Consider the following 14,225-nt stretch of genomic DNA (forward strand, 5'->3'; position numbering starts at 1 on the left):
AATTTCTTAGAATTCATTTTTATATTATAAAACAGACAGGATGAGAGATAATCTGAAATAGACATAATTCCCAGTGGATCACATCATTATTATCAATACAGAAAGTGGTATTTATGAGAGGAGAACATAGAGAGGGATTAACAAGGATTTTAATTTGAATAAGTACAGTATGCTTCATTATGCCTAAGTGCCTGTCCAACCTGGCATCCATTTCTAACAGCATCAGCATGACATGACAACTAAACACGGCCCTATCGACTATAGATTCCCCTTCCTTTGCTCTGATACTCTGGTTTGGCCACAACAGCCCGAGCACCTGCTGCAGGCCTCTCATGGCCCCTCTACTAAAATATTAGACAACCAGCTAAAGTAAATGAATAATTGGGTAGGCATACAGTATGTCCTCAGATTCCTCAGTCAGTCATAACTAGAGCTGTAGTATACAATATATTATAATCAACAACCCTGACACTGCTTACATTATGCATTCCCAGGGGTGGAAATGTAGTAGCCATTAATGACAAATAAAACTAATTAATTTGTAAAATAAACCAACAGCACAAGAAATAGCAAATTAAGAAAGATTGCAGGCTGCTCTCGACATTTATAGTCCATTTTGTGCAGTAGCTAAGTTTCCCCTTTATTTAAAAAATAAACAATAGAACATACAACGTCACGATAATGAACAATTTCTGGCACAGGCGTCCAGCCCATCTATCACAGTGATGTTGCTATCTTTGATTGTCCATAAATTTTAAGTTTGCCTTTCCAGACGAGCTGTATATAAACCGCTGCCAGTTAACAGCTCTTGTTTTAGAGAGAAAGAGATAAACAGAAGGCAAACTCATGTGCATGTGCATGAGCAGGAGCAAAAACAAGAGGAAGAGATGCAGAATTGAGAGAGCAGAGGGAAACGTTAGGACCTGTAAAAACGCTGCATGTGGAGGTTTAATCTACAAAGCATATGCTTGGTCTTAGCAGGGAAACAGATCAAAGACAGACAGGCTGTCTTCCAGGAACTCACGGAAGCACACAAGGACTAGACTGAGCAAAAAAAACAAGGAAAAAAAAAAAGCAGGATGTCTTTTATTTCTCAAAGAAGTCAAGTGTTTAAGCTACTAGTATGGACTACAGCAATGAAGAAATGGCAAAACAAAATTGGGAGCTAGTGTGCTCTTTATGTTTCTTTATATTAACATAAAATAAAATATCCAACATAAAAAAAGACAATAACTGAGTTCCCCTAGCAACAATTGAGGGAGAGAGCTGGTGCTTGAGAAGAAAGACGCTTAAGAACTGAGTAATACTCTTTGCATGTACTTTCCCTAGGGCTGGTTGGTGCTCAACCAGGGAAACAAAGCGATGATACAAACAGCAGACCAGCAGCTTCACTGGTGACTCCAAAATATGCATCTGTAATCAATGCCATGCCGTGCTTACATAATCGGGACGACAGCCATGTTTGCGCTGCGCTCTCCTTTCCATGGCCTAGAAAAATGCCGGAGTTTTCTCAGAAACCACTGGGAAGATTTGGTCATATTTTCCTGAATTAAATCCGATTCGAGGTTGCAGCGTGTTGTTCTTCGTCTACTTTTGATTCTTGACCACAAACTCAGAAAGTGAGGATGTAAGTGATACATAGCTTGACAACCAGAGAAGGCATTTACATCCACTTCTCTTTCAATTAAAGTAAGATAAACGTAAACAACTTCCAACATATAAACAGTATGTCTAACTGCACTCTGTCATAACCTCCGTTTATCATTAGATATAAAGAACATAATAGACTCACAACTAATTATCCAAACTCTTTTCATCATTATCATCTCTTCAATCTAATCTAGGATCTAGGGATTTGTTCTTGTTCCAGACTTTGTGCCACTCAAATGAAGAATACACAGAACTTAGGTTAAGTGTTTTTGAAGACTAATGCAAACCAGACCACTTTATCATAAAGCGTTGGCAGCCAGAAATCTGGATCACTGCATAAATAAAGAACTCTACGCCACAGAAAAGTTCCTTTGACAACACAGCAAGCAAATTTAGCTCTGTGTTCAATGTGTGTGTTTCAGTGCAGCTCATCTTACCTGAAGGCAAGCCCTTGCCCCGCAGCCTCTCCCGAATCTCCTTACTCCGCTCCGGAAGAGACTCTCTATCAGTCAGCAGACCGTCCAGCTGAGAGAAAGACAGGGACAAGTGGAAGAAAGAGAGAAAGGAAAACAAGCAAAAAGCCAAACAAAGAGCAAGCGTGAAAAAAAGCAGGACAGAGCAAGGAGGAAAAAAACAGAAGTTAGAGGGTCATTCCCTCTGAGTCATCCATCCTGAAATCATGTTCTATCCACATGAGCCCTATTATCTGTTGCGTAATTCAACAAACCTACCGTGCTTTGACAGAGCAGATAATTGTCTTTTAACTTACACTAAGCTAGGATAAAGCTTAACGTTTGGGCTTACAGGCAAGTAGCCAAAATAAAAAATATAGAAATTGGATTGTTGTATTTGACCCACATTAAATAAAAAAATGCTTACCTGGGAAAGGCTGCCCAGTACCAACCGGACCAGTTTTCTGATATAGGAGAAGGGAGGGTCACAACTGGAGTTTCTAATGTGTTTGCTGCAGATGTCCAGCACCGTGCGCAACGACATTCGACTCAATGTAACATCATCACACATGTTGAGAAGCAGGCTGTTTAGGTGTTCCCCCAACTTCATAGGCTGCACAGCAAACAATGTAAATTCAGTTAACATACAAACAGTGAGTAGTAGTAAGCTCTATTGGTATCTCTGAATCTGATATCTGTATTATCAGGTTGACTTCCATTAAGTTCAGATAAGGAGGCAGAGCTAAGCCTTGCCAGCATGGCACACACCCATCACCTACTTTAAATGTCCATCCATTACATATTTCAGATTAAAAGCCTAAGCTAAGCCTCTATTTTTCATTCAAAGTGGTGTTAAATACTCTGCTATTTCCATTAAAAAAAAACATGTAAAAACATAGTTGTTATTTATGTGTGTTTTGCAGAGTTTGTGCCAATTTCAATCAGTATCACCAAGATATAATATTCCTTTTCGTAACTGTCAGATTTCACTTTGTGAAATACTAAATACAACCATGCTGCATTTATTTCATTTGTAGAGTGTATTGAATAAGTACATGTAAATTCAAACAGAGTAGATTATCTGTATTCTCTTCACATTGATAGCATTTTTTGAGCACATTATGTAAATAAAAGAAGTAGGTACAGAGATGGCACTGTAAGCAAAAATAAACACAGTGGGTGTAGGGTCACTAAGTATCTATACAGTCAGTGTGTCCACCTCATGTCTATTATGACACTTTTTTTCCATGCATCAGAAACAATGACATGTATTTTGGCCCAATGTGTTACAAACTTTACAGCTGCCATGAGCACTACTTTAGCACCTCTTTCATGGAAGCGAAGTGGATGGTAAGCTTGGATGTGAGTCATGTTGTCTCTAACCTGTGGGCGGTACTTTCTGACAAATGTGAACACTCTGTGTTTTACACCTGGCTGAGATATGAATGTATTGTGAGCCTGACCCTCTCCAGGGGTTTTGGTAGATCCAAACACATTCCAGAGTGCATTTACAGCTGGCATCTTTTCTTATCCAGATGAGATATTCAGATATAGATCTCATTCTAAAAAGATGATTCCAATAAAATAACATAATGTCTGCTTTCAGTGAGGTTATGAGGCATGATCCTTTAAATTACCAGTACCAATAAGTATTAAAAGTTGTATTGTTAGACATACTAGTTCCTGCAACATCACTGTCCACCATCTCATTGTGCCAGTGTCAATGTTTGAGAAACACGGAGGATAATGTTAAACCATGACAGAAATGTACTTTGGGTGTGCCTGTTCCAGTAAACAACTGTCTCAACTTAATGCTAATATGCTACCATCTTGTTTGCCCGTCCAGTTGGTTGGGCACTGTTGTAAGCAAAAATAATTTAAGTTTATTAAAAATAATAATAATAATAATAATAATAAACACATTTTAGTAATCAACACAAGCCTTTATTACCCAGTTTAAATATGGTCCTTTACTATCACCCCTATCCATTTGGAAGGAAGTACTGTATCCTTGGTAATGATTTACCTGACTTTGGGGGATCTCATAGTCCGCTCCCCAGAACAGAGTCATCCCCAGAGAGTACATGTGCATCTGTGAAAAGAAAATATTACATAAGTTTCATAAGCAGCATTTATACTTCCTTCAATTCATTTTATAAAAACAAACAACTAGACACAAGTAAAGCAAAAGCACATAGAAAGATGAGGAATATAAAGGTTTTGTTTCATTCAGATAAACTAGCCACTGAACCTTATTAAAATAAGTCTGCCCTGTGTGAAAGAAAGAGAGCGAGACTAAAGCTGGAGTGTAATAAAAGTTGAATTCATTCTTATTTGGAAAGGAAAAAAGACAGGGGATTTAAGCCTAAATCCAAAAACATTTTTCCATTTTCCTCTCCTTATTACTCTGCACTCATTGCTTGGGAGAGAAATCACTTCCCCTGAATGTTGGGCTTGGTAGAGGAAAGAATAATTCAGGGATTGCCAAAGAATGCAACATAGCCTTCAAGGTCTTTCAGGAACTCGAGTGCACACTTAAAGACACACTCACGCTCAAAAAAAGGTGGAAATTTAAAAGCCACCCAAGCAATAATACCACCCTAAATGTTATAAATGTAAAAGGAAAATCGTGGCCACTTGCAGCTGACGTATATTTACCCACAGTCTCTGAGAAATAACTCAGCTGGGGAGACGGGACCAGGGCTGGAAAACTGACTCAGCACAAAACTGTGTTGAGGTCTGTGGGACCGTGCCAAAGACGGGAATCCAGTCATGCAAGATTTTAGCTCTTCTACCAGAGGGGCAGAGTAGAATGGAGAGGGCGTGGTTCTGTGCGTATGTAAAAGAAGTCATGCATTGCAGGAAATAATATGGTTGCTCACGACATCAGTTCTGAATGTTGCAACTGCAAAATGTAATCAGATCTGCAAACAGTTAATATACATCTCCAGAGTTTTGTAGCGTTGCTTACATTGCTGGGATAAAGCCTGACATCGAACACGCTATCTCCGCTATCAGGGCTTAGCACCGCCCAGGACGGTTGTGATTGGTTTAAAGAAATACAAACAAGCCAGTGCGTTTTGTGTCCCCTATCCCAGACCATACTCCATGGCTGACACAGCGCTGTGGACATAGGTGTGACAATGCGAGACTACTCAAGCAAGGATGCGCTCTTATTAAACACCTGATTGCCCCGTCACACAACTGCAGTTGTTTCTGCACCCACCATTTGACAAATAATCATCAGAAGAACATGGCAAGCTAGCAAACATGGATGTAAACAATGCAGGCTTCGAAGTAATACAAAAATCAATCTGTTTGCAAATGTTTTATGAGGAAGGAAAATGCATTTAACCTATACACACACAATGTGTTTTGGTGAGAAACAGTGAAAGTAAGCATGACTTTGTTTAGAAGACAGAACTCCACAGGGTACCTTTCATACATCTCCAAGGCTTAAAAATGTATGTGAATATAACACTAAAAGTTATCACCAGGATTTTGCAGGTCACCACATGGGTTATGTAAAGGTTTATACCTTCTCTATATCAGAGATGGAAGTCAAGGAGACCCCTTCCAGGACCTCTGGAGCTGTGAAGGCTCTTAAGTCCTGCTGGGTGACATACTCGTCTGTGAATGAGATGTTGCCGGAGGGCATGAGTAGGAGGGACCAAGGAGAAATGATGAAGCCCATGGCTGTAGGGTCTGGAGAGGGAAACAGAAAATTCAACCACTGGAGATATAATCAGAAAACAAACAAACAGGAAAGACAAACCCAACAATATAGTTGTACTTCCATTATTTAAATTCCCAGCCATTGTCAGGTCACACACACACACACACACACACACACACACACACACACACACACACACACACACACACACACACACACACACACACACACACACACACACACACACACACACACACACACACACACACAGCTTGATACTAGCATCAAACTTTGTACTGAATGCAGCAACTGTAGACATATCTAACCACGGTGGATGTTTCTCGCTAAGGCTTCGGCGTTTATGGAAACTCAAGAAGATTGAAGTAAACAAAAACACATGTTGCTTTCTTAGCCTGCAAGAAAATAACTGTTGAGGCATAGAAGCAGAAAGGAATGGCTACACAGCGTAATTCTCTTTTCCTACAAAGCCACAGCCAGCGCTATGGTTAGAGAACGTTTTAAAAATATACAAAGGAATGTTTGAGCAGCACTGCAAAATTCTTTTCTTTGACGGATACTTGACTCTGAGAGGAGCAGTGAGATGGACAGAGGAACTGGCTTTCGAGGCACCAAAAATCTGCTTTCAAAAGCTGGAATTCACTGAGTAAATACAGGTTTCCTGTTTAAAACTCGTGTGACAGTTTGAACATCTTACTCAAAAGTTTGCACACAAAGTGTTTGCACTGGATAAGCAATAACAGAGCTGAGCAGAAGTGCATGACTCAGCCTGAGCAAATTTGTTTCATGATGGATAAACTAAATCAACAGATTCAATAAACTGCAGATAGCAGAAACCATATCCGATGAAAACTAACTGTTCTGACAAAAAAGCATGACTTGGGCATGCACCATATGAATCCCTACTAACTTCAAATGACAGCATTTTGTTGTACTGTAAGTTCTTTATCCTTAACAATGTAGTCTGTCTGTCTGATACGCTGCTATCTAAGCTATTAGGGGCATGGAATCATTCTGAACTATTATACTACTAAAAAGCTGCCCTCTAAAAGTAGATGCTTCCAAACTGTGAAGTATAACATGCATTCAATGCCACAGCGGACATGCCAATAGAGTGACAGGCAGAAGGGCAGAAGACGATGGCCTCGGCAGAGTACCAAACACAGGACTAAGTAGAGAGACAGCAAAAACAGCACTTCATTTTGAAAATGCGGATTCCTGTGTGACCCGAAATATTCTACAGACAAAAGCATGATGAGAAATTCCTCTAACAAATCAGAAAGATTCACACATGGCTTATTCATACAAATCATTCTTATACAAACAAAGTAACTAACCGCTACTGTTTACATACAGGGGGGGGGGGGGGATGCGTGCTGGTGGTTTAGTGTTTGACAATGTGAGACAATTAACAATGTCTGAAAAGTCATGCAAAGGTTTGCTAAGTCAATTACACGTTGGCCTCCTCCATACATTAGGAAACAGAAACTTTCACTGAACCATGGACAGATCAGAAAAAAATACATCTAAAGTAGGACATTTACTGCAAACATTTTTATCTGTTTCTTTTCTTGTTTTTATGCTTTATTATTACTTTTTATAACCAACACATCTAACAAATTATCTGACAAATTTAGGTTTGAATGGCTGTTATTAATCCTCTCGTGGTAAACATAATTCTTTACATAGCTCAGCGAATATATAATAGCTGGTTCCAACATCTGCTCTTCAAATTTTGGCTTCATTCAGCAGTCTAAAACTGTACACATGCGAGGCCACAATTTACTCAGTATAGCTACACAACTGCACGCTGAAGAAAAAAAGATTTAGCAACCACAATTGCTGCAGCAAAATACCATGTAAAGATTAAAATAAGATAATCTAAAATTCTCAAAGTACCCAGCCTTGCATTTTGTCCTTTATATGTTCAGAATTTTATCTCAGAAGCCTTGATTACTGAGGAGTATTTGCACGCAATCTCTTGTTGTAAATGTGACTTCTACATAAAATGCATATTTACAGGACACACTGGTGTCAAGCTGGTTTATGCATACAACCAAATCCTGGTTTCTGCTTCATGGAAATTCACAGGCCAATGGTAAACAGTTGACACTGATGACACAATTATGGCCCACATAATCAGGTGCACTAGAGTTTCGTATGACGCTAGGCATCACCCAAAATTTGTAACAACAAAGAGGGCAGTGCAGTGCCTGCTGCTGACTCACATCCTGTCCAATGTCTCCACAGTTAACCCCCCCTTTTAGTCACCAGCGGCGGAAGTTTACCTTCGTTACAAAGACACCCTGGAATTGGGCAACCTTATCTCTTTGGCCTCAAGGACAATCACAGACACTTACAGGCACAAATGACTCACAAAAATGATTTGATGAACAATCGTACTAATGATGCAACGTACTGACAACGAAATCAGTGCACTGATAGAATTTTCTGATTTAGCAACTGAATGTTTTACAAATGTTAGAGTCTGAGTGGGACTAAATCTATCATTTAAAAAAGGACCAACATTTGCTAGTATAAAAGCGTTCAGCTTGTTTGTTTTGTTTTGAGCTGCTCCTTTTGATTTTTTGCACTGATGTAATGGATTGGTTTGGGCAATTAATACAATGCCACAAGCAACAACATTAACAAATCATTTCAGATAGAGAGATAGTGAGCAATCCCATCAATTTGTCAACACAAAATAGCACCTGCAATTCATAGGATCTGGACACCAGACCATTTTTATGAAAAAAAAGTAAGGTGGACAGATTTTTTTTTTTTTTAAACTGTGTGTATGTACAATCATTTCTAGATCACGTTTTTGCACACTTGATTCCACATGTTCATACCTTTGTGAAAGAGTTCTTGGAGGCTCTCAGCACTCTGACTGAGCACCGCCCAGACCTCCTCTTCCTGGAGCGGACCGCCTCGAACCTCCAAGGCTTCTGCCAGAGACACATGCATCTTCCCTGTGCAAGCAGAGAAAGAGGACAACTGATTTATATCAGAAAATGAGCACACACATAAAATACAGAAATAAGCTTTAACCATAAGGGCACATGCTTTCTTTATATCATGGGAGTCCTTGGCAGAATGTCAAATCAGACAAAACACACAGAGCATCTACACATCACATCTCATGTGCTAATCAGAACAATATGTACCTCAGACCTTTTAATTCAACAAAAAAAGCCCTGGATTCTGATTACTGGGACGGTATCAAAATAAATAAATACATTTCCTGTTAGAATGAACAATCATTTTTATTCGGTTGAGAATTATAATCCTAACAAAAGTCTAATCCTGAAAGAATCCACCCCCTACTTGTCCTGACTGGCCTGGCAGTCTAAAATGAAAGCAAATAAACCCACATTGCCATATCACTACAACTCTAAGCATTGATGCACTTAACATCAACATTCTTATCTCTCTCATGTCCTTAGGCAAACTCCCACATCTTCTAAACGCAAGTCATCTTATCATCCTCTGCAATTGAGGACGTAACACAAGCACATGACACACAGACACACACAAACACACAAATGCAAGTTGGCATACTCTTAAGGCGGTGCCAAAAAGGCTATACTATGCTAGAATGAGAGAAAATAAGAATTAGAAAAGGAAATTCAAAGATAAAAGAACTCTAAATATATGTTGTATAATGTACATATGTCACAGTTGTAAACTATAGTAAACATAAAGTAAACTATACAGTAAAATGCTGCACATGCATGACTGCAAATATGCAAATGTATAGGGCAATGCAAAGGTTTCACAGAAGACAATGTGCAAGACAAGGCTGAGGATATACAGAAGGGTATTGCGGTTATAAGTAGGGGTGCACCGATCCGATATTAAGATCAGATATTGGTCCCGGTATTGACAAAATAGCTGAATCGGGGATCGGAAAAATTAACAGATCCACGGACCAATCCAGTTTTGTTAGTTTTTTCCCCTCTGTCGCACATGTGTCGCATGCTGGAAGAGTTGAGTGTACAAATAAAGAAGAATTCAATACATTATATCTATGTTATTTTGTCTTAGTTAGGAAAGTAATGTTTAGTTAGTAAAGTCTGGTGCCTTTAGTCTCTTCCACATGGTGGAAGGAAGGTATAAGGTGGAAGGTATACAGTGTATTATTAATTCAACAACGGTATCGGATCGGTATCGGGTAGCGACAGATACACAAAGCCCAGGCATCGGTATCGGGACTGAAAAGGTTGTATCGGTGCATCCCTAGTTATAAGTAACCGTGCCAAAATAATGGGGGGTAAAGAAGCGAAAAAATTAACAAAACAGCCATGACAGCATCTTATGTTATCGCTTTCCTTAAGAAGAAGGTTAGCATAACCACTTCACAACGAGTGACCTGTGTTCTCTGAATAGGACAATTCAAGCTAAGATTGATTGAGCTAAGAGCCAGTAATATAGTGATTAAAGGTCATCTGTTGGGTCTACTAGAGCTGCAAAGATTAACTGATTACTTGTCAACTATTAAATTATTCGTCAACTATTTTGATAAATCGATAAATCGGTTTGAGTATTTTTTTATGGAAAAATTACTTAACTCACTTAAATGTGAATATTTTCTAGTTTCTTCACTTCTTTGTGACAGTAAACTGAATATATTTGAGTTGTGGACTAAAGACATTTGAGGACGTCATCTTGGGCTTTGGGAAACATGTTTCGGCATTTTTTGACGTTTTATAGACCAAACAACTAATCGATTAATTGAGAAAACAATCAACAGATTAATCGACTATGAAAACAATCGTTAGTTGCAGCCCTTGTGTCTACTATCTTCTACAATCGGCCTAGAGCAAAAAAAAATTGTTAATCGCATTCCCCTTGGGTTGTGGTGAGCCCAACCAGTCTTGATTTTGCCAACAAATCTAAAGTCCATGAAACCTTCTATGAAATTGCCTCAGTCACTTTGAAATTATCTTTTTTTCTTCCTCTAGAATTAGCCTATACAGTATATGATGATACTGTTGTATATCATCATGCTGGCAACCTACCGTTAGCGATAGCCTTTTTATTTTTCCTCCACATTTTCCTCCTGCCCAATGATCTAGGCCTCACAGACTCAACATTTAGTGTGCAGCTTCCTAATTTCCCAATACTTACCAAAAAAAATGACACTGACAGATATGGTCATGTTACAATATAACAAGAAACTCTGTTTTTAGCCTAAAGCTCGATGATACCAACAAATCCACATTTTAAATGTGGACAGATTTTCTGATGTTTTGAACTTTTGGTGTCCGTTTTTCAAATTTTCCCACAGATTTGTGCAAACCACACTAAACACAGCACAGGGTATATTTGGACTTACTACATGACAGTTTGGGGGGATTTTATAAATCAAAACACAAAAACATAGCAGATGAAAACAAAGGAAATGAGGCATAATTCCTATGCAAGATCGGCCAAACACAACTTATGTCTGAGGTGGGTACCAAAGTACATGAGACCACATTTCATAATTTTCCATTGTACCACTCTCCTTAAAACACAACAACACATTTTTTCAAGCCAAAACACAAAGCGTGACAAAACTGTGGACATCATGTCTGTTCCATAGGGATTTGGCAGGTGCACAAATTTGGCTAAGAGACACAAAAGAGCTTAACAGCAAAGATGCCCAAACCTAACGTGTCAAGATCACATTTGTCTGTGTTCTGTGTGCTATATTGTGGTTTTGCTAACTGCAATGTGAGCTTTCCTTGGACCACACCTGTGGCCTCAACTGACAATGTTTTTGATTAATTGTTACTTTTTTAGTTGAAAGTTTAAATTTCACAATTAAGAAATTATTATCAGCGACAGTTACAGGAACCAAAAAAAAAGAAAAAACAGTAGTGCTTGTTGGATGGTAAAAAAGTATTTGACACCCCCTTCCCCACACCTTTCCAACACTGGAATTTGGGATGGGGAAGATATTTCAGTCCGCTCGCTAGCCAAAGTTGAATTAACATTTTGTTTTTAAAAAGCACTGCACAAGTTTTGTTGTTTTTGGCATTTTTAACTAAATTTAAGTAGTCCTATATCACTCATCCATAAACTCTTAACATAAACTGGGTCAGCAGCCTTATTAGCGTTGGGCTTTATTTCTGGAAGCAATATGTGAAACAAACAACGTCCTTTCTATGAATCTGAGTTTGGAGAAGAGAGTTAATGAGAGGAAGCATGTCACAGGCCTAAATGTTTATGCAGGAATGTGGGTTAACCATTCTAGTCAATGGGAGGCGTGAAGTCTGAGGCGAAGTGGGTTACTACCCATCTTGCTCATTACCCATTAGAATGGGGAGAGCGGGTGCTGTGAAGACTGATTGTTTTGCGGCCCTTGTTATTTCAACAGAGACCTGCAGTGGAATGTTTTTTATCCGCACCGAGGCTGCTGTGCAGGCCAGCTCCTCTCACATTGGACTATGGTCCTGCTCATTATTGAGGGGGCTTAGGAGGCAGTGGCCCAAAACAGCGAGAGCAGACAGCCTTCACCACTTCAGCGCCTCATTCTCTTTTTCAAACAGTGGGGATGTTTGTTCCCAGGTATTCCCACACTATAGCTAGAAAGAAAAACCCAAACAAGGCTTAGTCTGCTGCTGCTAAGTGTTTGAAAGTCTTGGCCACAGTCACAAGGATTTTAATGAAAATAATCCTGGAAACGTGATAGTGCTCTTTACACTGCACTTAGGTGAAGCTTTTCCTTTCCTCCCACCTTCCTGTCTGTGACACAGCTACAACCCATGAAATGGATTTGAAAACAATCCCCTGAAAAATTGCACTTCAGCTGGGTAACCCATACCAAAAAGGTACAAATAATTTAAGTTTCTGCTGCTTTCTTTCAGTGCTCATCCTTCAATATAAGCCAGCAGCAAAAAGATCAGAAAAACATGTACGTCTTTCTCTTTTAAACTTTTCTTTGATCCTAAATCTTTTTAAAACTGGAGCAGCTTCACTTTTTTGACAATCGTCCATAAAAACACCAGATTCCACTTCTATTTCCAAAAGCATAACTCGTAACATAAGATATGAGAAGGAATTTGTTCATATCCTCCAAACATCAGAACTGTGGTCTCAGCTGGCAAACACTTTTGGAACAGAAGCCAATAAGAAGAGGTACTCTTTGCCAACATTGAGGTGAAAATCTTCCTGAACTTTTTCATTCTAGGAAAATTCAACAACAAACTCTGAGTGAACCTCTATTCCCAGAATCATATTGTATTATGCAGCCTGTAAGGACACGATTCAAATTCAAAACACACGCGGTGTCTAGGAAGGCCTTGATCAGAATATCTGTTAAAACAACATGACTGATGATGTAAGGACTGATGTTTTTAAAATGCATATAGCAAACCAAAAACAGACTGTATGCTATTGAACTGATAACCTAAAGACATATGGTACTTGATGTATTCTTCCTTGCAAAACTGTAACATCAGTAAAGAGATTGTGGTTGAATTCACAGCTGTGCCTCACTAAAGTGTCTTTTTAAGAAAAAAACAGTAGCGGGAATTAAACAGAAGCAATGACTCACCTAAATAAAAGGGAAAACCTGATGGTTGGTTTTCATTAATCATAAACCTCTTACAAGTTAGTCAATTAGCAGACGTGCTTTCCCAGATTCTCTTAAAATGAGTTGAACACAGAGATTGATGTTGATGGAGATGCAGTTATGGACTGGTTTCCCTAACCAGTAAGCCACCCTGGATGTTGGTGTTTTGTTTTTCAGCTCAGCCAGGGTCAGGACTAGCCAGAAGAAAGCCATGACTATTCCATGATTATCAGCCCAGCTCTGGCCCAACGGCCCTTACTTCTCATTTTGGTCTCGACCTCATCCGCTCCATTTCTGTTAATCACAGGGTTGCTATGAGTACCGTGACATGCAGAGCATGGTTTTGCAAAACCTCACTCTCCCACCCACCCCTCTTCCCAACACACACAAACCCAACCCACTGACTATTTTCCCCATTTTCTTTCCTATGATGATGCTCACACCATCTCCATCATAACCACTTTAGATGGGAATGTTCATCTTTCTCAATCACACAGACTTCCTACCTTTCTCTTTAGGCTTGAATGGCATATTCAAAACCCTCATGACCTTTGACTTTAGGTTAACTTAACTACTTTTCTATGGTAATGAAGGGGGAGGGGGTACAGAAACTGTCTACCTACAACCCCCATAAAACCTTCAGCCTGACATAATATGCCTTTAAAACGCTTTGTTAAGCTTAGCTAGACATGTAAACAAAAAATGTTGACCATTTTCTTAAAATTACACAAATAGTGCTGGTGGCGGTTAGCTAGCCAGACACCCTGTTATTGTTGTAACGTTAGTGGTGTCTCCTCCCTCCCAAACTAAAAATACAGTTATTGGTGTGGTCAAAGATGCCCCATGTCAGACATTAGCTAGCTAGTAG

At 39.2% G+C, this 14,225-nt stretch overlaps 1 protein-coding gene across 5 annotated transcripts in view; it reads right to left on the reverse strand.

Annotated features, from left to right (window-relative positions):
- Positions 1–14,225, reverse strand: part of ptpn13 (protein tyrosine phosphatase non-receptor type 13) — a 46,778-nt gene that overhangs the window by 31,892 nt on the left and 661 nt on the right. For all 5 annotated transcript variants that reach the window (XR_004894987.1, XM_031317539.2, XM_031317542.2 and 2 more), the window contains exons 2-6: positions 8,649–8,768; positions 5,641–5,807; positions 4,129–4,194; positions 2,530–2,715; positions 2,088–2,175 (exon numbers count right to left, since the gene is read on the reverse strand). Coding sequence is in view for 4 of the 5 variants with exons in the window: in XM_031317539.2 (XP_031173399.1) it covers positions 2,088–2,175; positions 2,530–2,715; positions 4,129–4,194; positions 5,641–5,807; positions 8,649–8,763 (622 nt within the window). In the remaining variant the exon portion in view is untranslated. The remainder of the gene's footprint in view (positions 1–2,087; positions 2,176–2,529; positions 2,716–4,128; positions 4,195–5,640; positions 5,808–8,648; positions 8,769–14,225) is intronic.

The sequence above is a fragment of the Sander lucioperca genome, chromosome 14 (assembly GCF_008315115.2).
Source record: "Sander lucioperca isolate FBNREF2018 chromosome 14, SLUC_FBN_1.2, whole genome shotgun sequence".
Lineage (NCBI taxonomy): Eukaryota > Metazoa > Chordata > Actinopteri > Perciformes > Percidae > Sander > Sander lucioperca.